Here is a 27,503-nt window from a genome sequence, read left to right on the forward strand (position 1 = left end):
ACCACGCATGGCTGTAAGGGGACGCTACCAATGGGAGAGCGCTAGGTGTCGTCCATGACATGCTAAAACGATGCTTTGGTTTAGCATCAGACGTCTCTTGTGGGGAGCCAAGGGATGCTCGGCCATCTCACTCCCGTCTCGCACACGTAAACAGGCGGGATTATAGAGGTGGGTCACGCTGCCCCAATCGATCTCACCAGCACCGTTGCGGGCCCCAAGGAGCCCAAGGAGCCCAGGGGGACTCCTTTCAGCATGGTCAAAGCGTCATCGGAAGAAAAAGGACAGCATCAAGGAGAAAAAGAATGGACAGCTAGCTAAAAATAAGAATGAAAAAAAGGGTCCTTTGAACACCTTCTGTGTGTGAAAGTAAAATAGCACCCGGAGAGCGAGGACAAATAAACGGCCGAGCATCAGAAATAGCAGGGGGAGGCGAGGATCAGGGGTGGGTTGGCCCTAAACCCGATCCATCAAGATCTAACGCGCGAAAACCCCCCGATGAGCGAGCCCGAGAGAGGTACGAGGTACGGAGTACAAAGAGCAAATCCTTCCCCTGTCGATCTCTTGGGGGCTATACCTTAGTACGAAGTACCATTGTACCCCAAATTACAGTACGGGAGCTGCAGGTGATCTTCCCTCCCCCCTTTCCGTGCGTTCCCGCAAATTGGTCGGTCCTTTAGTCGGCTGTTTCACCGTTTCAGATTCAAGTGCCACTGTACTTTGTATTTCCAGTCAGCTCTTGAAACAGTGGAAACTTGGTCTGCTGGCCTTGGCGGACCAACCCTTTTGTTCCCATCACCAATTAATACGTGCTTTTACCGCTGCTCTCTTCGTGCTCATTGCATTTCTGGTCAATCAGTGATTCTCGCGGTCGTCCTTTCCGAGTACCATCGGTTGCATCTCTCATGAAGCTTGCATTCGCCAATGCTTTGGCTTGTATTTTCCAAATTGGTCTCCCATGATCTATCAAGGTCTCGCCAAACATCTCAATCAACTGATGCACTGTAACTTCGCGTTGAAGTGGAAATGCAGGCTTTGTTTGCGCGCTCTCTTCGGCCGAAGAGTCTGCCAATAGACCAGTGGTTTTGTCTCCGAACGTAGCGTCGCGCCAGACCCGTTGCCACTCCTTCACTGCAGCTGCAGCTTTGGGATGACCGGGCTGCACATTGCTCGCAATCATGTAAAAAGCACCTCGATCTTTGTGTTTTCTGCTGGATTTGAAGAGAGTAATTCTGGAAAATTGGCTGAACGTGTAAAGAATCTGTGCGCTGTTCCAATCGTCTACTTTATGCAACAACATTACCAGATTCCCGCCTGGCTTGATTCTGCCCAGCCCAAGAATCAATTGTGCACAAGTGAGCCGGATTGCTTCCTTACTTTCGCGATATGATGCTCGCTTGTGGGTTCGCAGCACTTGGCCATCGCAAAAAACCAGATCAAAAGTGCGACCGTGATAGGGACGTATATTTAAAAATTTGTCAGAATCAGGATGATCAGCGGGGATCCCATTGATGCCGAATTCCTCGGTCAACATTGTGATGTCCCGAAACATCACCTTGACACGAGAGTCCCTGATGCCAAACAGCACTCTCAGTTTATGTCCGCCGTCTTCTAGCGGAAGGCTGATGCCAGCAACCTGTGCTCGGGGGTTTTGCTTCAACACTGCTGCAGCAAATCCGCCGGGGGCCATGCAAAGATCCAACACTTGCATATCTCGATTTAAAAGCGTTGACATGTTTCTTGTTGTGCTCGTCATTCTATTCCGTTCGCTGACATTGTTCAAATCTTGCGTATTTGGCTGCGTTGCGGAGCTATTGCTCGCTGCACTTCTAAATGCCGTTGCCGAGCCCTTCAGCCGTCCCAGGTCTTCATTCTCTTTCAACTGTTCCGTGTCCAGTACTGACAAAGACGCCATATTTTGCTGCAAATCCTGGATTGGCGAAGGCTTCACCACTGATGCGTTTTCTTGTCTCAGAAACAATCCGCCCACTCGCTGATTCCCAGAAGACCATGAGATCGGCGTGAAAGCTCCTGTAGCTTCATGCAGCTCTGCTCCAAGTTCTTGCATCATGGTGAAGAACCATTTTTGTCTCCGCTCATCTGCGAAGTCTGCCCGCTCTTGCTGCATTCGATAGTGGTCGTCTACTCGAGGGTCATTCCATCCCTAGACCCTCAGGAAAGGGTAAATGTTGTCAGCATGTGAAGCGCCGCGTTTGCATATTGCCCAAATTATAAATTATTCCAAAAGATCTGCATCAATGTATTTCTATTTGGATGGACAATTCTGTGCGGTCGGGTATCATTGGTACTTACCTTTTCCCTCAGTTCAGCGAGTTTGCAGAATCCTGCGTCGTGCCGGCTCAGATATGCAGCCAGTACTTCATCTTCTGGCCCTTTCAGAGGACGTCGTTTCGCTTCAGAGTCACCCATTGGACCGTTGTCCTTTTCCTTTCATAAGCGCGCGTTTAGGGAACGTTTCCAAGCTGGATAGAAAGACAACTTAGTGTATATTTCCTCCTAGTCGTGGCACCGGATTGGGATAAATTTGACGTTTAAAGACGCTATGTTTCCGTGGGGGAAGCGCTGAATTTGAAATATGATTGCGCTCTTGAGCTTGCTGGCTATGCCTGTGACGTGGCAGAGCTGTTCCATGGAATGCTGAACCTGCCCAGGGAAGAGAGTGGTTCGCTTGCCTTGAGATTCTGAGTGACAAGGAGGGGGGTTCATCGCTCAATATCAGAATTATGTCGGATAAACAGTGATGTATATATCAGGAATGAATGAGAATCATGGCAATCAATCTTCGACTGATTATTCACTATGGGTAATCCTAGCTTTAAATCACGAATGTTGCATTGTGTTATTGATGGGATTTTTTTCCAGCTTGCTAGAACAAGATACCGTCAGATGCCTCTTTTCACCTCTGCCATGAGCGAAATCTTAAGCTTAGGGATTGAAATCATCTCGACTAAATGTTTCCACAGAAGGGGAAAAGTCGAAACTTGTTACGAGGGCTTTTCTAATATAAATGGAGACATAAAATCAGAGACACACCTCATCCGGACAAACGGAATTCCTCGTCTTCCCGGTTCCATGAACTGTGCACGGCTTCTTTGGCCCAAACCCAACCAATCTCATGGCCACCAGATAGTTTCCTCAGTCCAGTCCAATCTCCTCAGCAGTACCTATGATCTTGACTTGCAGGCGGTCTGAGATCGAAGATAATGGTTCGTGCTCGGCAATCAGGCAGCATTATTCGCGGCCTTGCCGTCTTCATACCTCTTCACTTGCCAGAAGTAAGGAAGGTTCTCCATCCGGAGCTTGTGATACGTTCTTTGCATCATGCGGAGCTGGGAATTTTTGAACATCCAGATGCGCAAAACCCGAAGCCAGTCTGTAACTCGGTCTCGAATAACATAGCGCCACTCCTGATGGAGGCTGTACTCGTGCAACACATCGTGCTCCATTTCGCGGACCGAAGGATATGCACGGCGCCAACACTTTTCCATAATGTAACCAAGAGGGAGATGGCTGGCAGGCGGTAGTTGAGCTTCCTGTAGTGGCTCGATTTGATCGTTAAACTTGTCAGGGACACTCCCATGGAAGAGGCTGTAAAGAACCCATCCCATAGCATAGTTCTCGCTCCAATAACCAGCATAGTTAAAATGGGGGTAGTACAGATCAGCACAGGTAACCTGAGCCGTTCTGTACGGAGCTGAGCTGCCAAAGTCGGCGAGGACGACATTGCCATGATTGTCAAGGAGGATGTTTGCAGGGCGCAGGTCACCGTGAACAAATCCGGCTTTTTCCAACCAGGCCAACCCATTAGCAATTTGTTTGGCCCAAAGTAGCCTCTGGTGGAAAGTGGTGTGAATGTAATCGGGACCTTCTTGCAGAGACTGGAGACTGGCCTTCAGACGTGGCATCAAAATCCCCTCGGGCACAGCGAAACATGGCTGAAGGATATTGGGATTGGGATGCATGTTCAAGGCAGCTGAAAGTACTGCATAGTTTTGGGATTCACGTCGAATCAATTCTTCCAAATCCTCTTTCCTCTCAATCTCGGCCTGGTTAAAGTTGGTTTCGCCCCAAGGTCCACGTCTAATTCGACGGGAAAATTTGAAAGCGATGTCTGCAGAGAGACCAACGACGACTGCGGTCCCGAAACCAACTACATTTCCAGCAATTCCATCTGGACTGTCGACCAGAATGCTGATAGATGGGAATGGCGAGACGAAATAGCTATTGACACGGGGCCCTTCCTCTTCCATTTTGGAAGGGGAAAGGGTGCGTTGCTGTTAACGTCTGTGCAAGTCGCGGCATGATTAGTTCCTCAAATGTGAAAGCAACAGATGCATGAGAAGGGGAATGCATAATTACTTGACTGTATCTTCACCTCCTCGTGTCCTCAAATGGGTATGTGCCTTGTCTGCTTTCGCGTGGTTGGAGCTGAAAAACAAGCTGTTCTGTCGAAAGCGGGATGTATGTAAAAATTCTTGCGAGTGAAGAAAAGAGACGTGTCAGTTTCTCAAAGTGGTTGCATCATCTTTGAGGCTAGTCATACGCAATAGATGACTCAAGTTCACTGGACGCTCCTCATCTCATCTCTTTCATCCTAATTCAAATTGCTGATCACGTTCAGAAGACACAAATCTCACAAATCTCAAATCTCAATGCTGACAATTGTTCTGCAGCTATAATCATACTCCTATTTCTTGTTCCCTTTATATCGTCAATCTTCAACCATGTGTTGTGTTCTTATGACTAGTGAAAAATACAAGTGTGGTCATCCGGTGGTGAAGAAGCCACATGATGAGGCAAACAACGAGATGAACAAGGGCTCAGTGAAACGGTGTATACTCGCACAAGCGAGAAATATAGACTGTGCAGTGATCAAGAATGCATACCTCGGCATGACTGTTAAGTGGGAACCGTGTCAGAAATGCGTGGAGAAACGCGCATGGATTCTCCAAAACGGGGTGTGGTCAAAACTGCCGGGAGAGCCATTGCCCGAGTTTACAATGCCATTGACTGAATAATTTATGGTACGTGGGCAGCAACACATGGATCATTGTGACTACCATCATGATTAGGAGCAAGTTGGCAGCAGGAGGAGGAGGAGGAGGAGTCAAAAGATGATCTTTGTTGACGCAGTTCGTGGGACAGGATGTTGGAGAATGATATACAAGTCGGCTAACCTTTCCTCTCAGATGTCCCACCGCTTTCCTCGCGTGCAACATCGTCTCGCTTGCAATTGCTTCAGAAAACAATCTCCACGATTTTGTCCGAATTCAGTCGAAACCACAACGTGGGGGAGCTACTGATGCTTGGCTTGGCTTATACGGCGTACGAGTACGTCGACAACTTGTCCCCGAGGCTCCTTCCTTCTGTGATCTCTTCAGCTCCTGTGTCTACGTTAAAAACTTTGCGGATCGCCAAGCATGGAACGTCGCTAAGCAGTGCTCTTTTGCCTTTTGGATGGAAACTAGAAAAGGATGGAATAGATGAAACGAAAGGAGCTGGTACAATGGCTAGAGAGGAACAATCATAAACTGTGCTCAATTTATTCAAACAATTATACGTAACTTATAAGTTGAACTGAAGAGCTACCTAACGTTCTGCGGTGATTTGAGAAGTTGATCTGCTGCCATTGCCAAGATATACTAGGGTTAGTTATAGCCAAGGCTAACCATACCCCGCTCCCCACGCTAAGTGCTTGTATTCCCCCTAATTGACGCGGCTTCTGTTGCAAGGGGAGGGTGGGGGAAGTGTAGGTAAGGTATTTAATGTCCTATGGGTAGAGTAACGTATTTCCCAAGCGACCCGGCCACCCAAGCGACCCGGCCACCTGCGGCCAGGCAGATATCTCATACAATTTTACAAGCTTCATATCTCAACATCAATGAATTATTTTAAGTTGAAACTGAGTAACTTGATTCTCTTAGGGTAGATATATCACATGACAATCATCTTAAATATTTTTAGGTTGTTTTGCATTTTATTTCTCAAATTATATATATTTGATACTAAAAATAGTATATAAAATTTTTTTTGAATGAAAAAATTGAACAAACTTCCTATAAACAAGATATCCAGCTGAAATAGTTCTCTAGACCCCATGATAGAAATATCCATTTAAAAACTACAATTGTTGTTGAGATATAATCACATTTTTTGTATAGAATTCTGCCTGGCCGGGTCGCTTGGGAAATACGTTATAGGTAACTTACCTAGTTCACTAGGGGAAAGTCTCGCTGCATGCATTCTTGGACCCTGACCCAAAGCTACCCCAGCTTTTGCTATTGTATTGTATTAAAACAGGGTTAGCCTGCTCCTACTCCAATCCGACAGCAACTTCGCTGCCGGTGCGGTCTAGACTTGCGCAAGTTTCTCTCTCCAAGTCGACGTCCAAATTTAATATTTGACGGTCCTGTCTTCTAGCATTGAACACGTTCCGCTGCCTGTGATACAAGAGGACGTTCTTCTCTGAGAGGAATGGCTCAGTCCTGTGACACCTTTCGATCAGCATATACAAGTGCGCAACTCCAATGCCCACTGCGTTGACGGGGCATTCGACCGCCTTGGACACAGCATCAATTGGCACGTCCGGCATACCGGCCAATTGAACATGTCACGACTCAATAATGACTATATTTCGAGTGACGAGGCCCTTGTAAATGCCGACGAGGGCGCGACACAGGGATTGCCCCTGCAAAGCCTCGACCACAGAGTTCAAGAGACGGAGCATCCTGGTTCAGGCGAAACATTGAGACCGCGCCATTCGTACGAGGATGATGATGAACCTGACGATGAATATTTCAAAAAATCCTTTCATGAACACGATGAAAGAGAGAGGCTAAGCGTAAGCTCAGCCGACAGTTTTACTCTATATACACCAGACGAGGAAAACGAAATCTTGCGAATATTCAATCGTCGGCTGGTAGCATTCTCTGCTCTTCTTTATATGCTTAGTTTTCTGGATCGTTCTAGTGAGTTCTCTCCACACATGAATAACTGGACTTGGAATGCAAAAGCATGACGTGATTTGCTGACTGTCAATTCCAGATATTGGAAATGTAAATTGTACCCTCGCGAAAAATCAAATATCATCAATTGTCATCCATCTAACGCTCCTTCGTTGTTAGGCTCGAATTGCCGGTCTTGCAAATGATCTTCATCTCGACTCCGCCCAATATGAATGGCTTCTTACGGCGTTTTACCTGACATATATTACTTTCGAATGGATGACACTCTTATACCGTGTTGTTCCCGCTCATATCTATGTTGCCGTTTGCGTCCTCTCATGGGGAATTATAGCTTCATTACAATCTCTCGCAACATCCTTTGCATTTTTGGTTTTTTTAAGAGCTCTTCTCGGTATTGGCGAAGCTGCGTTTGCCGGTGTCCCATTTTACCTATCATTCTTCTTCAAGCGCGACGAGCTTGCCCAGAAGATTGGTCTCTTTATATCAGCAGCGCCCTTGGCGACCTCTTTTGCCGGAACGTTGGCTTGGGTAATCACCAGAGCCGCGAAAAATGGCCCCATTGCTCCCTGGAGACTACTGTTCCTCATTGAAGGCTTTCCGAGTGTAATAGCCGCGGCATTCACATATATCTGCCTCCCGGACGGACCTGGAAAAGCAAAATTCCTGAACCGCCGGCAACGAAGAATAGCAGAATGGAGACTCAGGCGTGAGCAGGGTTCGGATTCTCAGGACAAGGATGCTCACAAAGGCCCCAGCTGGGGTGAAATTGTCCAGATACTCAAGGACCCGAAATGCTATCTCCCAGCTGTAAGTTGGGTTGCTGCTCTTTGAGCTTTCACACTTAGATTTCAATGGGTATAGCTAATATTCTGGCGACATTCTAGTTGATGGCGTTTAGCTGCAACGTTGCATTCAGTTCTATGCCCGTTTTCCTTCCTACCATTCTCACAGAGTATGTTTTTTTTTTTGTGAAGATTGACATAGTCCGTAATGTCTAAACTGTCGATCTAACCGTTTGCGACTGTAGAATGGGCTATTCCTCGCTCTCCGCGCAAGGGCTCGCTGCTCCGCCATACCTCCTCTCGTTCATTGTCGTTTTGATAACGTCAACTTTGTCCGATCGTCTCCACAACCGGAGCATTTTCATCATCTTCCACAGCTTCCTGAGCTTCCTCGGATACGCTCTTATTACTGTGGCAGGTCTGCGCGGGTGGTCGGCAGGCTGGCGATATGCAGCCGTGTATCCCGCAACTATTGGGTTCTTTTCCGCGATAACTTGCATTATCGCTTGGACAATCAATAATCAAGACTCCGCGGTTAAGAAGGGCATGGGCATGACCATTTTGAACGTGGTTGCCCAATGTGGGCCCCTTATCGGAACGAGACTTTACCCAGACGAGGACGGACCGCTCTATCTGCGCGGTATGAGCATCTGTGCAGGATTCATGCTCTTCGTTGCTCTTCTCGCAGTAACGCTACGAATGCTGCTGCTCCGAGAGAATCGGAAATTAGATGAGCAGTCCAAAGCGGACTATATTCCCTTAGAAGTTCAAAATTCTACAATGAATGTCGGAAACTCAGGGGCTCGGACTGAAACAACGGACCGTTCGATACCTTTAGCAAGGAGAAGCGCATCATTGGATGCAAATTACAACCACACTCCGTCGGAATCAGGCGAGCATTTGTTTGGGAGCCGTAAAACTCAAGAAAGGGATTTTGCGGCGGCAGAAGAAGGCCACATACATAAGCGTGACGGACGGAGGGAGAGCAGGTTTCGTTATCTTATTTGAGCGTTCATTTTCTTCAATCTCCCTTTTAACTTAACTTAGCGTACGCCTAAGCGTCGTCGTTATCTAAATATGATATCCTCTTGTTTGGATCAAGCAATGTTCAATGGCTTTGAGCTGCGAATGAGCAACGACGATGATGAGCGTGCACCTGATTGTTTCATGCTACTCCCTCGATGCTTCCCTATCACCTAAACTCCTTCACCGACTGAGCTCATGCCCACATTCCCCTCGTATGTAATCCACCCCGCGGTTCCTCCTTCTTCATCTCCAAAGCCAACATTTCTCTCCGCCTCCCCTTCCGTATCAACGTCCTGCTCCTGCATGAGATCCGCATCCACGTCCATTTCCGTATCCGACTCGGCATCACTCGCATATCGATCCTCCGCTTTGTATTTATATTCTGCCGTTCCGCTGGGTGGAATCCGCTGAATCGAGCTCCCGCTTCGAGTCTGGATGGGATCTAGATCCTCTGTGGGCTCCAATTTTCTCCCAGACGACCGCTTCGACGTGGCCTTGGGTGTCTTTTGTCTACGCGTATTCGTGGCCATGCGGGACGCAATGCTGTTGTTGTTAATTTCAAAAGCCGCTACAGAAATACTTTCCTGTTCCTGCTCCTGCTCCTGCTTCTTTCTCTTTTTAAGTTTGGGCCTGTTGTTGCTGCTCTCTGTTCCGCCTTCAGGGTCGTGGTTGTGGCCGACTCGGAAATATTGCCCCGTGGTAAAGCCCTTGGAATCTTTGAAATTCTTGGAATCTTGAGGGTTTTGCGGATTTTGGGAATTTTTCAAATCCTCATTTACGAAAAAAGAAGAAGAAGAAGAACCTGGAGAAGCGGGGGTAGCAGTTCCGATTGTCGAGATTCCGCTCTCAATGGCTTTACGGAGCCGCGTAAATCTCATGCGAGCAGCGGGTGCTTTCAGCCCGATTGCTTCGCCGACGCTGGAAAAGTCGATCTATGTGTGCGCGTGTGCCGCGGGATGCGGCGTGGTCGTTAGGTTTGGATAAATAACTTTTCGGATGGAAAGATAGGGATTGCTGAGGCTCAAGCTGAAAGTTGTAGGTGTGGGTAATGGTTATAGAGAAGAGGGAAGAAGCAATGAGTGGAGGGTCAGTGTGGACAGGCAAAGAGGTCGCTGGGGAATGCGGGGATGAATGGATATTGGAGACTGGGCCAGAACAGGGGATTGAGGACTTACTGCTTTGTAGTCGGAGTGCTGGAGACAAGTGTACAGGAAGAGAAGATTCTCGTCAAGTTGAAGCTTGGGAGGCATGTTGTGTTTTTGATTGATTTATTGATTGCGTATTGATAAGGAGAGGGGTTGTGATATGAGATGGAGATGTAAATATCTGTATCACTGAGCCTGAGAATATGAGAGTCTGTCAGGCTTCAAAAATGAGGATGAGGATGAGGAGAGTGTCTTACCTGAGGATGTAAAAGGACGGGGATACTCTTGAGTGGCCTGACTGGTGAGAGTATGAAGAAGCAGAGTGTTTCTACACCAACTCTGATTGGATGTGGCGAAAGGATAAGATGTGGAATGAAAATGTCATTTAGTTAATTGAGAAAAAGAAATCTGAGAAATGTCATCCACGTCGTATGTTTCCTTAAGTGAGTGATTCCTGATAGCTGGCAATAAGTGAGAGCGTGGGGGATTTAAAGCGTCGAAAGTCTTTCCGCCCTGACTTGCAAGTGATACGTGAATGTGAGGGCTTAAAAAGAGAAAGACAAGTAGGGCTCAAGAGGTCAATGATGGACCGTGGAAATATAGTGTGCATGCATGGCAGTCCAGTCTAACTTTCTAACAAACACGTCGTGTGGAAAGGTGAAGTCAAACTTGGCTATGCGAGAAATGCGGGACCACAACAAATACGACAGTTTTCAGAGATGTCGATGGCAGCATGGCTAACAAACGTGTGCAAAATCATAGCATCAAGTGGCTGAGCAGAAACATCATACAGCCGTACTGTTTGACATGGGAAACTAGAGCGCTAAGCTGCATATCGGTCCATTGATATTTCTTTTAGGGCAACGAGAGAAAGACAAAAATTTCAAGTGAAAATACTGCGTCAAAAAGACTTTTCTAGAAGCAAGAAGAGATGTATGATTCCGTGAAAAGGCTTTTCGGGTTGTTACAAATGCGTTTCGGCGAGCCTTTGTTGTTGGTATGGAGGTGCGGGTGCCTGCAGTTTGGTAGTGCTACTAGCCTACTAGTGCTGTTGATATATTGAAGTTTTGAACTTTTCATGTAAGCAGAGACATTGAACGAACATGGCCTCTCCCGGGGAATGAAATTCTTGCAGAGTGTTGGAAGGCAGAAAAGCCCCGAAGATATTTTGTATTGATTGGGGATGTTTTGATTTCAGATGAGAAATCATGCGCAAATGCTGCGCCGCCGCGCCGGAGATGTTGAATGTGGATTGATTTTCCCTAGAGCGGTCATTGAAGCTCCTGCTTAGGCTACGTACCTTGCCAGATTTGATAGGATCTATAGGGTAGGCTTAGAAAAATGGAGCAGCCAATTCAACGATAAGGTAGAAAGGATGAGGATTTGTATATGGAATATTGCAAGTAAATTTCTTCGTATTTTTATCTGAAAATAAAAAATCCCCATCCGTCCGTTTTAATAACGCCGTCGCTATGCTTTGTGAAGTTGAATTTTAAAAGATGAGGGGGGGATATGAAACAAAAACAAAGGGGGATTAGGGGGGAAAAAAAAAAAAAGAAGAGTGCGGATGAAATGGAAGCACAATCATGTTAATGGTTATCCACCCATTTCTACATCAACGGATGTACTCCGGTCTTGTGTGGAAGTGTTTTGCTTCGACGAGGCATTCTTTCGTAGTTTCAGCTCCGCAGCTTCCTTGACGGCATCCCCGAGGACAAGTCGAGCAGCGGCCGCTGCTTCAACCGCATGGTCAATGAGGTTCTGCTGTTCCAATATGCCACCAGAGCCGCCTTCCTTGGTGTTGGCCGTTCCGGGCATGTCTCCTTTAAGCCACAACTCCGTAATCTCGTCTCTTGCGAAGAGATAGCCGACCACACATGCAGCTATAATGTTCTTATGCTCGGAAGGGCACGGGTCCAGCACAACCATCTTTTCCTGCCGCTTGTCCGCAGCGTCATCAGCCTTCTCACTCGGCGCCGTACTGCCCACCAAAGCGGCAACTCCACCGGAAACGAGGTCAACGCAGTCAATTCCTGCATCTGCAATTGCAGCTGATGCAACCGTGATACACCCGGCGAGGACATTCATCATGCCCCATCCTCCGACGCCTCCGATCCCAGTGCTTCCTCCGGTAGCTTCGTCGCCCCACCACCTATCTTCTTCGCCTTCAAGGATTGTGACTACCACTTCAACGCCACTTTTCGGCCAACGATCTCCAATGATAACGCCTCTCAAAGCAGTCTCAAGGTGTACCCCGAGGTCGCGCTCGCTAGCATCCCTAATATATCCGCGACGCTGACGAGCAGCAAAGGGAGCAAACTTGACATGCGTAGACAAGAGTATATGGGGCGTGAATGGCGCTGATCGGGGAAGTGGCCGAGGACCGTGTACTGTGCAGGTCAATTTGAGAGAGGACGAAGGTGTGACCAAGGTTTTCGAATGCGAATGATTTTGTGATGATGGCTCAAGCTCAATATAAGCGGAACCAGAAGCAGAAGGCGCAAGGCCAGTCTTCAAAACTGCAAGTCCGGTCAAGTCAGCCAGCTTTTTCAACAAAAAAAAAAAATTACGGTTCCAAATGCGCCTACAGATTTTCCGTAACTGGTTGGACTGCCTCGTTCTAACAGGTCGTTCGATGGGCGTGTCGCCAATTCCAGGAACTGATGAAGCAAAGTATGGTGGAGCTGTGCCACCAGGCGGTCCATTGATTCTTCTTCTATCTGCTGCCATTGCGACACTGTCGATTTTATAAAATGGCAAATTGACCAATGTTGAATAGCAATTCTAAAGCAAAATAAAATGATGCATGTTCAACGACCTGCAGGGTAACCGCGAGTGGTAATTCTTAAAGCTCGCTTGCGGCAGATGCCGAGATATCTAGATCAACAGAAAATTGTTCCTCGTTCCTTTCTCCTTCTTTTCTTCTTCACAGTTCGAGAGCTTACAAGGCTCCTCCAGTCTCAATGAAGAAAATTTTTCTTAATAGTTGATGCTTAGTTTTTTCTCTTTGACTAACAATAAACAAGGTAAGTCGCCATCGCTGTTTCTGATTCGACTCTCTTATGAGGAAACTTCTCACAAACACGTTCTTGGCGATGTCCAATGAGCCTTCGAACAACATGCACTACCATCTGACACCTTCTCAACTCATACCTGGTACTCAATACCGATTTTCGGAATATGGCCTCTAACGTGTCATCAGTGTAGCTACAGTGCTTTCTTGACAGTTTTAAATGTTATTATTTTTCAAGGTAAGCTATCTTCTCGCTATTCACCTTGTCCCATAAACACCGTGTGATGAACAGTATATTTCAATCAGTTCTGCTACTGAAGCAAATTGAAGACAACCATATACCAGCTTACCAATTTTTCTGACCTTCATCTCATTCTCTTTCTTTTCTTTCAATTGCGGTTGTTGATCAAGCGCTAATTGCATACAGTATTATAGGAACGTTGTGTAAGTACAAGGCAAAATTTCCTTGCTTATCTGGTGCTGTGATGACTACAGTCTATCCATTCAACGAACGCTTTTGTGCCGAGCCACCCTCCCGCACCGGACCTGTCTACAATAATGTAGATGTGGGAGGATAGGTTGTGGAGTTGTGGCACGTCTGCCCTACGGCATTCGTGTCGTGGGCGTCGTGCGCGTCATGCTGGCTTCAGAGCTGGAGACGTACGTGGTCCGTCTTGGGCCACGTGTGGCTCTGGCCGGCAGAAAAGCTTGAGTAAATTGGCTTTTCTGAGCACCCTTGCATTCAGAATGCATAAAATTAGCTTAAGGTCGCCAAGCTGACTCGGTACAGATTGTTGTATGCAGTGTCTAGAAATTGATAGGAGAATATATGAGAATATATGACTGAAATAATTGAACATTATTTGTTTATATGTGATGTAATTTTCGAGCTCAGAATTTTATAACACTACCAGATGCATCGAACCCTCGGCCCTCTCCTGAAGTTTATCATCCACAAAGTGCCCAGCTTTGCCCACCTTTGTTTCACATCATACCAAGTCGCACAAATATTTCCATACAGACAGTACATCATGCAAGGGCTTGGCAAGCGGCATCTTTTGAGGCCGGCCCTACCAACCTGGAAAGAAATGGCATTTCCGGGGTTCTATGATTCATGTTACACTTTACTGAATCGCTACCCGCTGATTTGGGATAGCCGCAGCCATTGATTGTCTCTTGCGACATCAGTGTCTGACCTGCAGGGCATGTTGATCAATTCTGAATAAATCATACATCTTGAATATCGCCAAGTTAGCTGATTTCAATTTCATAGTTGAACATCAATCGGCATAAGGTAATTATACGAGCGAGGAAAGGTTGGTACACTGCATCTGCCGCGTGCGCAGATTGAGTGCTTGATTGGGATCGTCCGAGGGGTCCTTGACATGAAACCGTCGATTGAATGGACCTGGCTGAGACAGAGACCATATGGGTGCCCTAGTCATTTCGGGAAGAAGATAACATCTACCGCATTGGGAAGGCTACGCGAAGGGGGTACGAAAGCTTGCCGGCCCGCTATCCCGCATTCGGGAGAACACATCGACATTATATCCAGCAAAATGTAGCTATAAGTATCGGCACCTGGCTACCGCCCGAAGGCGCCCCTTGTGACAGGTGCTAAGGTACCTGCTAGTACCTTCTCCCCAGCAAAATCATTTGCCCCGTAAACTGCTGGCTGGTCAAGCTCCAACAGGTCGCTCCGGGTCCAAAAGCCATTAGGGACGAGCAGAGTACGAGTACGAACGACAACGGCATGGGCAAGATCTAGCTACTACGCACTCATCAAGCATCTGCCTTGAGATTCCTCTCTCTTTTCCCTACGACCCATCAGATTGGCTGTTGTGAGGACCGTAGAGAGTGGACACGCCAGAGGACGTCGATTCTTCCACCTGCGGACGCTGCTACGTCCCTCTTCCGCATCTCACCCCGTCGACATACGCAACTCCATCGTTACTGTCGCCGGTTTCACTGGGGGTGAGGAGCGCTCCTCCAAAATCTTACCAGTGATTCGATCGCTGGACCCATCGCTGATCGACTTATAACATTTCAGCACTTAATGCTTCCTACATATGCCTCCCCAAAGAAGATGAATCGACATGGTTATGCAAATGGCCACTCGGCCTACGTCGAAAAGGAGAGCAGGACCTTTTCAATATCTCCGCATCGGTATGCATCCTAGTCTGCATAATCAATTTTCCTTCACGTCTTCCTAGTAAAGTTTTTTCTTGATGGTGATGACCCTGCTGACGCAAGGCCCCAACGCAGATTCCAGCCCAGATCACAGCCTGCTTATCGCCGACGGAAACAGCTTATGGTGCGATTGGCTATAATATGCGTCTGCTCCACAATCATAGTCATGCTTCTCTTCCCTTCTCTCCGATCCGCAATCCTTCCATCTATTTCACTCGGACTTATGTCCACGACCGAAACCTTTCAGCTGGAGACTGTTCGCTATTATGACTTGTCGAACATGCAGGGCAGCGCCAGAGGTTGGGAACGGGAAGAAAGGATCTTGCTATGTGCCCCTCTTCGGGACGCTGAGTCGCATCTTCCCATGTTCTTCTCCCATCTTCGCAACTTCACCTATCCTCACCACTTGATCGATTTGGCTTTTCTAGTCTCCGACTCCAAGGACCGGACCCTTGAAATGCTCTCACAGATGTTGAACGACGTTCAGAATGACCCGGACCCCAAACAGCCATTCGGGGAGATTTCCGTCATTGAGAAGGATTTTGGCCAAAAAGTCAATCAAGATGTCGAAAGTCGACACGGCTTTGCAGCTCAAGCGAGCCGAAGGAAGTTGATGGCTCAGGCCAGAAATTGGCTTTTGAGTGCGGCCCTTCGTCCCACTCACAGCTGGGTCTACTGGCGCGATGCTGATGTGGAGACTGCACCTGTCACAATCCTCGAGGATCTAATGCGCCACAACAAGGACGTCATCGTACCAAGTAAGTAAAAGTTTGCAAAATTGAGAGGGCATCTCGCTTATACCCAGTTCAGATGTGTGGCGGCCTCTTCCAGACTGGCTCGGCGGCGAGCAGCCCTACGATTTGAATTCGTGGCAAGAGTCAGAAACGGCACTGGAATTAGCGGAAACGCTTGATGAGGATGCTGTCATTGTTGAGGGCTATGCTGAATACGCAACTTGGAGACCACATCTTGCTTATCTGCGAGATCCCTATGGCGACCCGGATATGGAGATGGATATTGACGGAGTTGGAGGCGTCAGTATCCTTTCGAAGGCGAGAGTCTTCCGAGCAGGCGTCCATTTCCCTGCATTCAGCTTTGAAAAACACGCGGAGACTGAGGGTTTTGGAAAAGTACGTCTCGATACTTAAATATTTGAATATTCTACTGACTGGAGACTAGATGGCAAAACGGATGCAATTCTCGGTAGTTGGCCTTCCCCACTACACAATCTGGCATTTGTATGAGCCTAGTGTCGACGACATCAGGCATATGGAGGAAATGGAAATGGAACGCATCGCGCGCGAGAAAGAAGAAAAGGAACAGGCCGAGCGCGCTAAGGAGATTAAAGAACAGTTTGTTGACACGAACAACCAGTGGGAGAAAGACAAGGCAGATATTCAAAATCTCGCTGGTCAAGAATCTGAAAATAAGAAAGCAGCAGAAGATAACAGTCAAGGTGGCACAGATGCTAGCCAGCCTAACCAAGCCAAAGCACAGCCGGTAAGCTTCTCTATCTCATTTCTTTTCGGTGACCATGAAAATAACTTCAGTTTTTGTTAGGATCAAAACGCAGTACCGGCTTGATGAAATGAGAGAGTTGTCTTGATTCATTTGTTGAGGAGTTCTCCGGGAGTCTTAGAGGGATCTGGCAGCATCTAAAATGTTTTTATACTTTTTCTCGGAATGCATCGTCTATCTGCAATAGCGCACGTCTCATATATAGCCCTTAGGCTTTTCCTCCTCCGTTTCGAACAATTATACCTATTTTTAATGGTCGTATTTTTTGAGTTGTCTGTGTATTCGATATTGATCGGAATGTTGAAAATCAGCCAAAATCGACAACTCAGCTTATAGCTGAACTTAATTTCAAAAACAGATAATGCTCGACATTTCGTGTCCAGTTTTGATTGTTTGTCTTTTCTATCTCACTGCAGTGTCGGCCCCTTTTCTAGAGGTTGCTTAGTCATCCATAAGTCGGTGGTCTCTGAGCATTGCGGAGGTACGGCCATCTGTCATTGAGCCGAACTGGGCCCTATACTGTGCCGTAACCGTCCCCGATGCATCACGCCGGAACCAAGCAGCAGACAGGCTGCATCTTAGAAGGCTTGTGTCTGCAGCATCGAGATCAGTCCAGGGAGCCCTTTCCCTTCCTCGCATATTGATTTCTTTCATTGTCTCTATTTCATTTTTGGTACTAAATTTCTGTTTGCATTTGTTTTGTCCGAAGCTGCGGGCCATTCTCCATTATTGACATTGAGAGCAGTGTGAGCTCAGACGACAGAGCTCTTAACAAGCTACGCAGGTCTGTTCAATGAAGAGCATAACCCCAAGACTCGCCCCTAACTCTGTTCCGAACATTTCCTTGCACCCAAAGCACATTGACTACTTGCGCCTCTCAATTTTATGATATATTTCGCAATGGTGATCGCAAGCTGCCGCACATTGCTGCCCCATGTGGCTTTGAGTGAGGAGCTCGACTATCTAGCCCGCGAAACATGCTTTTCGAGAGCGTGTACCTTGTCGAGGCAGTAGGAGTCAATTCTCTTCTTTGCTTCTTACTTATTACATTCATCGAATGAAGATCTTCTCGTGGCCGTCTGCAATCAAAATCACTAACGGGAGCTTCCGTACCATAGGGCAGGCATGAGTTATGACCTAGTTACGGTTGGACACATCAATATTGGGGAGAAGGCACCTTCTATCAAAGATCCTCTTGGACGAGACTTGACCAATGCTGGGCATCTGAGTTCTCACACTTCAGACGAGCGAGCGCAACCTGAAATGGCCGAATTATTATCGCCAGATACTGCTGCGCGGTCGAGATCGCCGCCAGCACAACCAACCCAGTTGAATATACCCGAAACTTTTAGTCGCTCAACAGCAATATCTGTGGCTATAGACCCAGTAGCCTTGATAACGACGGAATGTATCACGGTTACTTCGGCAATGCGCAAACACGCTCGGTGGTCCCACTCGTCGGTATCTGCTATCTTAGGAGGTGCAACTGCAGGTTATGGTCGAGAGACCTCTCGTCCCTCAACACCCAGAGGCTCTATAGGTAGTCGGCGCGAGGGGAAGTCAGGGGATTCTCCACTCCTTGGGACTCCTGGGGATGACGAGATTGGCTTAGCAAATAGGTGGGGACTTCGAGGGAAGAAAGGCAAGAGTATCCAAGACAACCCCCTTATGTCTGCCTTTGCAAAATTGAGGGCGGACTTGGCAGGGTGCAAAGGTAGTTAGCAGTCAAGAAGTTTTATGTTTGTGGCAGATTGCTAAGGTGTGCTAGATATCCGGAACTTCGATACGCCCGCCCTCTTGCACCCCTTTTTACAAGTAATCCGTTCATCCTCTACGTCGGCCCCTATCACCTCCCTTGCACTTGTGGCGATCACAAAGTTTTTTTCATATAACATCATAAGTCGAACCTCTCGCCGTTTGCCTTTGGCCATGCAACTCTTGTCGTCCGCGATAACACACTGCCGTTTCGAGGCCAGCGATTCTGCCGCCGATGAGGTTGTGCTGTTGCGTATTCTCAATCTTATGGAGATCATGATAGCTGGCCCTGGCGGCGACACACTCGGAGACGAGAGTGTATGTGAAATGATGGAGACAGGGCTCAGCATGTGCTGTCAGATACGTCTCTCGGAGCTTTTACGTCGATCAGCAGAAATGTCCATGATTACTATGTGCCAGGTGATCTTTGAGCGGCTGAAATATCTGGAACGAGAAGCCGGGGACGAAGTGCAGGCGTTGGATGAAGACACCAAAGAGGACATGGATACAGTGAAGATGGTGCCGTCTGTTGATGGAGACAACGTCACTTCCTTCTCTCAAAAAGCTCGAGAAGAGCCCTCTTCTGACGGCCTGGAAACCCCAGATAGCCGCGGAGAGGGTTCCGTTAATGGCAGTGCTATCGACGTAACTCAAGCGGCCGGTGAAGGCGAAGTTGAGGTAAAGCCATATTCATTGCCATCTATCCGTGAGCTATTCAGAGTGTTAGTCGACCTTCTTGATCCGCGAGATCGCCAGCACACAGATACCATGAGGGTCATGGCTCTCCGCGTTATCGATGTTGCACTTGAAGTGGCAGGGCCATCAATCGCTCGGCATCCTAGTCTTACCACTCTTGCCAAGGATGACCTTTGCCGTTATCTTTTTCAGCTTGTACGGTCTGATAACATGGCTATTTTAAATGAGTCTTTGCGAGTTGCAGGGACTTTGTTGGCAACCTGTCGCGGGGCGTTGAAGTTGCAACAGGAACTGTTTCTGTCGTATCTTGTGGCCTGTCTGCATCCACGGGTCGATATTCCTCGGGAACCGGGTATAGATCCGAAGCTTTATGAGGGTGTTCCACAGGCTCCGAAGTTGGTAAAGCCTCCGCCATCACAATCAAGTAGCGGCCGATCAACGCCAGTTCCGATCAAAGACCGTCAGAAACTTGGCTTAGAAGGCGGGACAAGGAAACCTGATGCCCGAGAAGCAATGGTAGAATGTCTTTGCGCGTTGGCGAGAATCCCTAGCTTCATGGTCGAGCTTTTTCTTAATTACGATTCCGACGTCGACCGAAGTGATCTCTGCGAAGATATTGTTGGCTTGCTGGCCAGGAATGCTTTCCCGGATTCGGCTACTTGGAGTACCACGAACGTTCCACCGCTATGCCTAGACGCTTTGCTGGGTTACGTGCAGTTCATTGCTGATCGGCTGGGGCACGAGCCTCGAGTGGACGGGTATCCGGATAGGACGAAACTGAGAGAGCAAAGGGAGGTGAAGAGAATAATCAGCCGTGGGGCAACAAAATTCAACGAAAACCCTACAGCCGGTATTGTGTTCCTCGCCTCACAAGGAATTATCAATGATGCGGATAACCCTGCATCAATTGCCACATTCCTGAAGGGTACCAGTCGGGTCTCTAAGAAGGTCCTCGGCGAATATCTTTCAAAGAGGTCACATGAGCATATCCTAGGTGCATTTTTAGATTTGTTCAACTTCGCTGGAAAACGAGTTGACGAGGCGTTGCGGGAGTTGTTGAATTCTTTCCGTCTGCCTGGAGAGTCGCCACTAATTGAGCGAATTGTCACGGTGTTCTCCGAGAAATATTGCGCCAACTCTCCTCCGGAGGGGATTGCTGATAAAGACGCTGTCTACATCTTAACATATGCAATCATCATGCTCAATACAGACCAGCATAACCCCAACGTGAAGTCGCAAAATCGCATGTCCTATACGGATTTTGCGAGAAATCTTCGAGGGGTCAATGGTGGTAAGGATTTCGAACCCAATTATCTCCAAGAGATATATAACTCAATTCGAGATAATGAGATCATCTTGCCGGATGAACATGATAATAAGCATGCGTTCGATTACGCCTGGAAAGAGTTGCTCCTCAAGACTGACGCCTCCGGCGAAATGGTACTCTGCGATTCCAACATATACGATGCTGACATGTTTGCTTCAACTTGGAAACCAGTTGTAGCAACTTTGTCCTACGTCTTTATGTCCGCTTCTGATGATACAGTCTTCTCGCGAGTGGTCACAGGATTTGATCAGTGTGCGAGAATAGCAGGGAAATATGGACTCACGGAAGCGCTTGACCAAATCATTTATTGTTTGAGTACCATCAGCACTCTCGCCACTGAAAGTCGACCTAGCACTGTACTTAATACAGAAGTGCAAGCTGGCGAAAAGAGTGTTATGGTCAGCGAGCTGGCAGTGAAGTTTGGTCGAGATTTCAAGGCCCAACTGGCCACAGTTGTCCTCTTCCGGGTTGTCCTTGGAAATGAAGGCGTGGTCCGTAACGGCTGGGCTTACGTGAGTGTCACTCAGGGCAATTTTTGGAAGTTGTAGACTGACAAATATCCAGATTTCACGAATATGGCTAAATCTTTTCGTCAACTCTCTGATACCGTCCTCTCTTCTCTCCTCGGATCAAGTTTTAGATGTCACATCCATACCTTTACAGAATCCTCTTCAAATAATTGATCGCGGGGAACGATCGGCTGAGATGGGAATTTTCTCTGCTTTTACATCGTATCTTTCGAGTTATGCTGCAGACGAACCACCAGAACCATCTGATGAAGAGCTGGAGAGTACACTGTGCACTGTGGACTGCATCACGGCATGTTCTATCGAGACAATCTTTGCGAACATCAGGTATCGATTCTCCCGGCCCCTTGATATATTTTAAGCGTACTAAATTGTAATCAGATCACTTGGCCCGGTGCCGTTGAAATCTCTCGTCCAGGCGTTGTTCTCACAGCTTCCTGAGCAGTCATCCCCTGCCGTAATCTCAGTCAAGCCTGACATGCCGGCTCCAAGCCCGGTCAAGCTAAACGGGCAGCGAAGGCGGCCAAGGGATAATACGTATGACCCTGGAGTCGTGTTTATTCTGGAACTCGTTACTGTCCTCACATTACGGGATAAGGAGACGATAGCAGACCTCGGAGCTCAGGTTGCTGAAGTCCTACATTCCGTAGTTCGAGACGCCCCCAACGCCCATCCCGTGGTTGTCTCAAGATCAATTTATTATCTATTGAATCTTCTCCGCGCTAGCGATGTAAGCCTTCTTTGTCTTTGGGCGTTATTGTCCCCGTTAACGATTTTTAGGAGCACTCTTTTGTACGCACTCCTGTCATCCTGCACTCAATCTCGAGTCTAGGCGGCGACAATCTCGAGCAATCTGCTCTGCCAATCCTGAAGGGCATCAAGCAATGTCTTCAAGGACCGCCTGCACTCCGCAATGAAATGAGCAATTCTCCCGACTTTTGGTCGATCTTACACATGCTTCACTCGATTCAAGATGCGGCAGCCGGGGTGTTCGATATTATTGAAGAAGTGACCGTAGGCGAGCCTTCAGCTATTACAGCAGATAACTATGAGTCTGCGGTCTCATTACTAAATGATTTCGCAAATGCCGCAAGTGTTGGAGCTGCACTTGAACAACGGCGAGATCGAGAACCGCGCCAAGCCAAAAACGCCAAACAAGGAAAGCCAAAGTACGCTTGAAAGATAAAGTTCCCTAAATTAGATGTGAAGCAAGCTAATCCGCCATAGGCCTATTCCTGCGGTTTCACGAGGAGTCAAGGCGATTTCATTAGTGCACGCTGTCTCTGATCGTGCACCTTCTCTAATCACACAATCCCATCTAGATCGCAGCAATGGTGTGTTTCCTCTTTGAATTGCTGAAGATGTATAATACTAACACCAACAAGCTTGGAAGGCATACTGGTCGCCCATTTTCCGTTCAGTAACTATCCAATGCGTAAACCCATGCCGCGAGGTCCGTCACCAAGCATTCTCCATTCTTCAACCAGCGCTTCTTTCCCCTCAGATAACTTCGACTAGCCAGATTGAGTGGGTAGCAATCTTCACTGAGGTGCTGTTCCCGCTCATTGGCAGGCTGTTGAAGCCAGAAATATACCAGTCCGATCCACATGGGATGGGAGAGACAAGGGTTCAGGCGGCAACCTTGCTGTGCAGGGTGTTCTTGCATTATCTTGAGCGTCTTGCCCAATGGGAGGGTATGCTTGATCTATGGCTCAAGATCCTAGATCTCATGGACCGGCTGATGAATAGTGGTCAAGGCGACAACCTGGTAAGTTGCTACCATTTTGTGCGCAATATATATATATATATTTTTCTCACGATGAATTACAGGAAGAAGCTGTCCCCGAGAGCCTCAAGAACATCCTACTTGTGATGTCTACAGACGGCCTCCTGGTCCCGCCCACACAGAACCCTGATCGCGAAAATTTCTGGGTTCAGACCTGGGCTCGATTGGAACGGTTCATGCCTAACCTGTTCGCCGAGCTCTTCCCAGAAGAAGCTCAGAAGCCTCAGTCCACGACGAAGAAAGATGACTCTTCTATACAGACGCCGCCCGCATCCAGCCCGAAACCTAAAACGCCAGATGTCGTCCCTTCTCCAAAGGAAGAGCCAATTCCTGACGATGGTGACGACATTGTTCCTAACACAGATTTGACAGTCATCTAAAGTCACATTTTCCTCCATTATGATTCCCGTTTGCTGCATTTTTGATCGCGGCGTTATGAATTCATTTATCTATAAAACGTCCTTTTTTGGGTTATCTAGTGTGTCAGGTGTTATTCCTCTGCTCTATTCGATTGTGGATGTTCACATATACATCAAGTGTCGATATAGCGATGCTCTGATAGTCTTTCCTTTTGTTTTCTTTTGTGTTGCCTAGACCTCGTTTTAGATATACCGTCATCCATCGATACTCTTGTACTTGGCCGCCAGCTATCTGTTTTACCGGCTTTGATAGACCAGGTAGACGGAAAGCTGATGGGTGAGCATGTAGTATATGGAGCTTTATGTTCTTGTGTACATTTTTAAATTCTATTGATGAGGATGGATTGGACGGGATATCTGTTCTGCTCTCTAATGCATCATTGATACTGCACCTTTCGCTTTGCTTGCGTCAGTGAACTTGGACAGGTTACACACCATGTGCTATTGACATATCATTAATAAGGAATACTTTTAATATCAAGTGGATGTATACCCTTTGTTGATCTGCCAACCGGAGCTCCGTCGTTGGTTTAAGGTGTCACAGAATCGCCGGGTGACGATTGGGGGCCTGGGTGTACAGAAGCGGCCCCACTCCTTCCCCACAAAACGATCCTGGTCTATCTAGTGGCACTAAAGCGATAAGCAGCAGCAGACTATCACCCCACATTCCTTGACACAACAAGACATCATCCAACGTTTTCGCCGCTGTAGAGGCTTTTCTTCCACGCTGTTTACATTTGAATTTAGCGACAAGTAGCGTTTTTATCAGGATTTCTATTCTGCGAATTAAAATCAAGTAGATGCTGGCAGAGAGCATGGGTGTCACTGAGTGTTTGAGCTCCACAGAAACGGCTGCCTATCGAAAGAGCCATACCGAATCTGCTAATGGTTAGCCAATGCAATTCTCTTCCATTACACCCATTTCTGGTTTATTTCTACGAATCATTGCTGTGGTCCATACACCTCTGTATCGGGTATGGGACTTTTTTGTCCGCCACGGAGAGAACCCAAGGGTAAAAGCTTATACTGTGCGCTACGAGGTCACTTGCTTCGTCTTGGGATGTTCACGCTACACCTTATATGGTTACATGAAGCTTGTTCAGAATTGCCTATAATTCACTAGATGCTCCGTCAGAGGACTTGGCGCTCTGCGGCTTTTCCATTGCCAGCTACGGTGTCTGAGAAGATACGCGGTGGTTTACAAGCATGTACACGAGGAAGGAGTACACGGCTGTACAATGCTTTCCCATTGCGGTCATTTGCCCTTCATAGAAAGCCACTACCAGCGCCCTTGGCAGTGGCAGCGCAACATGGCCAAGCCAGGTATATCAATTCCCCGCAACTTTGATCTACTTGGCATCGAGTCCACGTAAGCCCCCATCTAACAGCCGCCACGGGCTGTGCTGGAGATCGTTCCGCTTCGAGCCTATCATGGCTTGGACACAATTGAGGATGAACGATTAGTGGGTATTGATGGATGTGTGGATCTCTCAACTCTCGTGACTGAAATCCCATTTGGGCTTCACTATTTCGTTCACTTGGAAGATGACGGTGAACTTTTTACTTTGGTCGTGGATGTTTTATGTGGGGTCTAGACTTTTGATGTTGATTCTCGTAGAATGCCTTGGCGATAAGGGCACGCGGAACAATCATGCGAGCATTTGAGGTGATCGTAGTGTGGCGATGAAAGATGGCGATGCAGTGTTTAGATTCCAATGTAAATTATGTTCCTCAATGGGCCTTTTTGGTGTAGTTGGTTTAATGGGAATGTGTGCAGAGTAGCATTAGTATTAATTCACTGATCGCTGTGCACAAAGTATTATACCTACCTAGATAGATCGTTGTTCTGATGGTTCAAAATCTCACTGGACACATCATGCATTCCAAAGAAAAAGGTATCAGCTCCCTCCTCTTGATTGCATCATCCGTCTATGCCCACGCCATGTTTTTGCAGTTTACACACATTAGACACAGCATATTATCATGCACGCTAAGATCACTCCGCATCCATTACAACCACCTGCAGCCTGAAACATACTTTTCCCGCATCCACCTACGTTACCTCATACCCTCATACGTAAGAGAAGATGAGAAGATGAGTGTAGCTTATCCGTTCCCTTTGCTCCCTTCGCTCTTGGCCCCACACATTTCCTTTCCCCCGCCCCCCAGCTTTCACCTCATCCTTCTATCATAATCATCACTCCCCCTCCATCATCCCTTCCATTGACAACCTCCTTTCTCAGGATTTCTCGTCTTTCGTCATCCTTCCTTACCACACAAGTCAACATTCTCCTCAACAACTTTTGCACGTCTGATCAGACCTATAAACATCTTTCAATTCCTTGATCCTGAACACATTTTTATCCTCGTTTCTCCCTCTGACTCTTTTCACTCCTAAATTAACTTGCATCCAAACACGTCTAAACACGTCAAAGACTGTGTGACTTGTCTGACACCTTTTCATATCTCACCCAATTCTTGTGAGACAGCTTTCCATACATTACATACACAACCATGGCAACAGGGCTCGCAGCCGGCACTACCGGCCTCACGTCTGGTAACGATGAGTTTGTCGCTTCCCCTTCAAGCTCTGCAGAACCTGGAGCACAACCCATGAACATTTCCGGCGAAGCAGCACGACGAGTGACCTCGACCGAGTCTACAGGCTCAGAGGATCCTTTTGCTGCTCAGCGTGAGCCAGGAGACACCCTGGGCGACATGGCCGGCTCGCCACCGGCAGGTGGTCGAAAATCGCAGGATCGAAGAATGAGTAAAGAATGGGGTAAGTATCTCTGCGACCCGGTTCTGTGCTTTTCTTGATTTCCCATTTTTTCAGTCTTGGCTTTCTGGCATTTGACTCTCTAATTTCTCATTCACACGATATTTCTTTATGTTCGTAAAGGAGCAGAACGTTGACAATTTCTGTCGCTTTAGATGCATCCAAAGTCCCACCTTCACGGTTCCAAAAGCGAGAGGGCAGTATTTTTGCCACGCAAGGCTCGCGGGATGCCCATGTTGGGCGTCAGGACCGGGATAAGTCATTCTTTGACAAGCTGAAGGAAAAGGTATGTCTCTGCCGTACAACTCCTCTCTATCGTTCATCGGACTTCCCTTTTATCTGGAAAGCACGCCTGCATTACATTGAGTAGGTGCTGCACAGTGGACGCTAATTGCTGACATTATGGCGCTCTAAGGGATGGTTATAAATGCATAGCCAGAACCGTTGGAAGTATTACCGGTGCGAGCTGGACCGGCCGGTTACAACAGCACCTTGAAATAGCATGGGCTGGATAACAGTTAGTGGGGGCAACGCAATGCAACGCAACTTGCGATGACGACGAACTGGTGTTTTCCTCCTCATCTCGTTCATCTTCTGACGATATCCGGAAACTCATTTTTTGACTTAATTTTTTAATCATGCTTTGCTTTCTAAGGTCTCAAGGACTTCTTTTGTATTCCTTTTCTTTTTACCAACTTTCTTTCCTTTCCTTCTCACCCACACATTCGCCGTTCCTTTCAAAATCGCTTCGCTTCGTTCAAAGTCAGGGCACTTAAATTGACACAGTATGGATCAATCACTCTCTGGTTACCACGAGGGCTGATTTGATATCTACTTGTTATTTTTTCTCTCTTTTTTTTTTCTTCTCCTGCGTTAGGAATTTTTAGCTCCTTTACACGACAGAGAAATATCAGAAACTATATACACTGGAGAATACACTCATGACCCTTGACAAAAACGGAGGTTGGCCCAATTGTGTGGCGTGTCTCATCCGCAGCTTGAACAGTTAAGCACCCTATGTCAAAGCGTCGCGACTTGAAAAAAGGGGGCAATCCGCTATTTCGAAGCACGGTGCACTTTTATCAGAGCCATGAATGTTACCCCCTCGACAGGAAAATTGGATCCCCGACTTCCGCCGGGGTACTTAAAGCACAACTCCATTGAACCCCCCAAAGTGCATTTGCGCGAATACAAAGGCGCTGCTAGAGGCGCTGAATCAATCAATAAAGAAGTAGAGAGAGAAAAGGATGTAATCAAGTAATCAAACAAAAAAAAACAAAAGTCTGTAGCTTCTCTTGCTGAGCATCAATGCAGTGATGAAACTCGCAACAAAGTTTAGAGACAGGAATCTGGTGTAAGCGGAGAGAATGAAAAAAAGACAATAAAGAATAATACAAAAAAAAACGGTTGAGGGAATGAGAGAAAAGAAAGGCAGAAGAGAGGGAGAGAATTGAACAAATAAGAAAAAGGGAAAAGAAAAGAAAAGAAAGGGCTAATCGAAAACAGAATCCATGCACTCCCAATTGAGAAACGAGAAAGAAAGAAAAAGAAAAAACG

At 47.3% G+C, this 27,503-nt stretch overlaps 9 protein-coding genes across 9 annotated transcripts; 5 read left to right on the forward strand and 4 right to left on the reverse strand.

Annotated features, from left to right (window-relative positions):
- Window positions 1–799: 799 nt before the first annotated feature.
- Window positions 800–2,427, reverse strand: L228DRAFT_237850 (hypothetical protein; the record flags this gene model as incomplete). Its single annotated transcript, XM_018330980.1, has 2 exons — window positions 800–2,161; window positions 2,311–2,427. The coding sequence occupies 2 exons, from the start codon at window positions 2,425–2,427 to the stop codon at window positions 800–802; spliced, it is 1,479 nt and encodes a 492-aa protein (XP_018188824.1).
- A 493-nt stretch (window positions 2,428–2,920) lies between these two features.
- Window positions 2,921–4,524, reverse strand: L228DRAFT_260118 (kinase-like protein). The gene is made up of 2 exons (XM_018334225.1): window positions 4,384–4,524; window positions 2,921–4,308 (listed from the first exon to the last, which is right to left on the reverse strand). The coding sequence occupies exon 2, from the start codon at window positions 4,266–4,268 to the stop codon at window positions 3,240–3,242; it is 1,029 nt and encodes a 342-aa protein (XP_018188825.1). The 5' UTR covers window positions 4,269–4,308; window positions 4,384–4,524; the 3' UTR covers window positions 2,921–3,239.
- A 2,101-nt stretch (window positions 4,525–6,625) lies between these two features.
- L228DRAFT_267280 (MFS general substrate transporter) lies at window positions 6,626–8,773 on the forward strand (the record flags this gene model as incomplete). Its single annotated transcript, XM_018334971.1, has 5 exons — window positions 6,626–6,986; window positions 7,063–7,073; window positions 7,143–7,790; window positions 7,868–7,935; window positions 8,011–8,773. The coding sequence occupies 5 exons, from the start codon at window positions 6,626–6,628 to the stop codon at window positions 8,771–8,773; spliced, it is 1,851 nt and encodes a 616-aa protein (XP_018188826.1).
- Window positions 8,759–10,323, reverse strand: L228DRAFT_282010 (hypothetical protein). The gene is made up of 2 exons (XM_018335943.1): window positions 9,967–10,323; window positions 8,759–9,723 (listed from the first exon to the last, which is right to left on the reverse strand). Exons 1-2 carry the CDS (start codon window positions 10,039–10,041, stop codon window positions 8,962–8,964), a joined length of 837 nt encoding a protein of 278 aa, XP_018188827.1. The 5' UTR covers window positions 10,042–10,323; the 3' UTR covers window positions 8,759–8,961.
- A 1,156-nt stretch (window positions 10,324–11,479) lies between these two features.
- Window positions 11,480–12,675, reverse strand: L228DRAFT_282011 (exoribonuclease). The gene is made up of 2 exons (XM_018335944.1): window positions 12,525–12,675; window positions 11,480–12,455 (listed from the first exon to the last, which is right to left on the reverse strand). Exons 1-2 carry the CDS (start codon window positions 12,664–12,666, stop codon window positions 11,533–11,535), a joined length of 1,065 nt encoding a protein of 354 aa, XP_018188828.1. The 5' UTR covers window positions 12,667–12,675; the 3' UTR covers window positions 11,480–11,532.
- A 1,996-nt stretch (window positions 12,676–14,671) lies between these two features.
- Window positions 14,672–17,025, forward strand: L228DRAFT_246020 (glycosyltransferase family 62 protein). Its single transcript, XM_018332304.1, has 5 exons — window positions 14,672–15,115; window positions 15,215–15,897; window positions 15,950–16,269; window positions 16,319–16,639; window positions 16,700–17,025. Exons 1-5 carry the CDS (start codon window positions 15,006–15,008, stop codon window positions 16,721–16,723), a joined length of 1,458 nt encoding a protein of 485 aa, XP_018188829.1. The 5' UTR covers window positions 14,672–15,005; the 3' UTR covers window positions 16,724–17,025.
- L228DRAFT_219531 (hypothetical protein) lies at window positions 16,552–17,025 on the forward strand. Its single transcript, XM_018330222.1, has one exon. The coding sequence runs from the start codon at window positions 16,823–16,825 to the stop codon at window positions 16,991–16,993; it is 171 nt and encodes a 56-aa protein (XP_018188830.1). The 5' UTR covers window positions 16,552–16,822; the 3' UTR covers window positions 16,994–17,025.
- Window positions 17,026–17,920: 895 nt separating this feature from the next.
- L228DRAFT_209708 (Sec7-domain-containing protein) lies at window positions 17,921–23,128 on the forward strand (the record flags this gene model as incomplete). The annotated part of the gene is made up of 8 exons (XM_018329825.1): window positions 17,921–18,371; window positions 18,426–20,947; window positions 21,000–21,289; window positions 21,344–21,692; window positions 21,743–22,131; window positions 22,190–22,296; window positions 22,348–22,730; window positions 22,793–23,128. 8 exons carry the CDS (start codon window positions 17,921–17,923, stop codon window positions 23,126–23,128), a joined length of 4,827 nt encoding a protein of 1,608 aa, XP_018188831.1.
- Window positions 23,129–25,681: 2,553 nt separating this feature from the next.
- Window positions 25,682–26,337, forward strand: L228DRAFT_237857 (hypothetical protein; the record flags this gene model as incomplete). Its single annotated transcript, XM_018330981.1, has 3 exons — window positions 25,682–25,949; window positions 26,102–26,232; window positions 26,317–26,337. 3 exons carry the CDS (start codon window positions 25,682–25,684, stop codon window positions 26,335–26,337), a joined length of 420 nt encoding a protein of 139 aa, XP_018188832.1.
- Window positions 26,338–27,503: the final 1,166 nt, after the last annotated feature.

This window comes from Xylona heveae (assembly GCF_001619985.1).
Source record: "Xylona heveae TC161 unplaced genomic scaffold L228scaffold_4, whole genome shotgun sequence".
NCBI classification, from domain to species: Eukaryota; Fungi; Ascomycota; class Xylonomycetes; order Xylonales; family Xylonaceae; genus Xylona; species Xylona heveae.

What these genes read in the sequence shown, in the direction of transcription:
- L228DRAFT_282011 (XM_018335944.1), bottom strand. Translation starts at nt 12,666, where the DNA reads ATGGCAGCAGATAGAAGAAGAATCAATGGACCGCCTGGTGGCACAGCT. An exon ending in CAACCAGTTACGGAAAATCT is followed by an intron (nt 12,456 to 12,524) that starts GTAGGCGCATTT and finishes CCGGACTTGCAG; the next exon opens with TTTTGAAGACTGGCCTTGCG.
- L228DRAFT_219531 (XM_018330222.1), top strand. Translation starts at nt 16,823, where the DNA reads ATGCATCGTCTATCTGCAATAGCGCACGTCTCATATATAGCCCTTAGG.
- L228DRAFT_246020 (XM_018332304.1), top strand. Translation starts at nt 15,006, where the DNA reads ATGCTTCCTACATATGCCTCCCCAAAGAAGATGAATCGACATGGTTAT. An exon ending in AGACTGAGGGTTTTGGAAAA is followed by an intron (nt 16,270 to 16,318) that starts GTACGTCTCGAT and finishes ACTGGAGACTAG; the next exon opens with ATGGCAAAACGGATGCAATT. An exon ending in ACCAAGCCAAAGCACAGCCG is followed by an intron (nt 16,640 to 16,699) that starts GTAAGCTTCTCT and finishes AGTTTTTGTTAG; the next exon opens with GATCAAAACGCAGTACCGGC.
- L228DRAFT_260118 (XM_018334225.1), bottom strand. Translation starts at nt 4,268, where the DNA reads ATGGAAGAGGAAGGGCCCCGTGTCAATAGCTATTTCGTCTCGCCATTC.
- L228DRAFT_282010 (XM_018335943.1), bottom strand. Translation starts at nt 10,041, where the DNA reads ATGCCTCCCAAGCTTCAACTTGACGAGAATCTTCTCTTCCTGTACACT. An exon ending in AGCACTCCGACTACAAAGCA is followed by an intron (nt 9,724 to 9,966) that starts GTAAGTCCTCAA and finishes GCGCACACATAG; the next exon opens with ATCGACTTTTCCAGCGTCGG.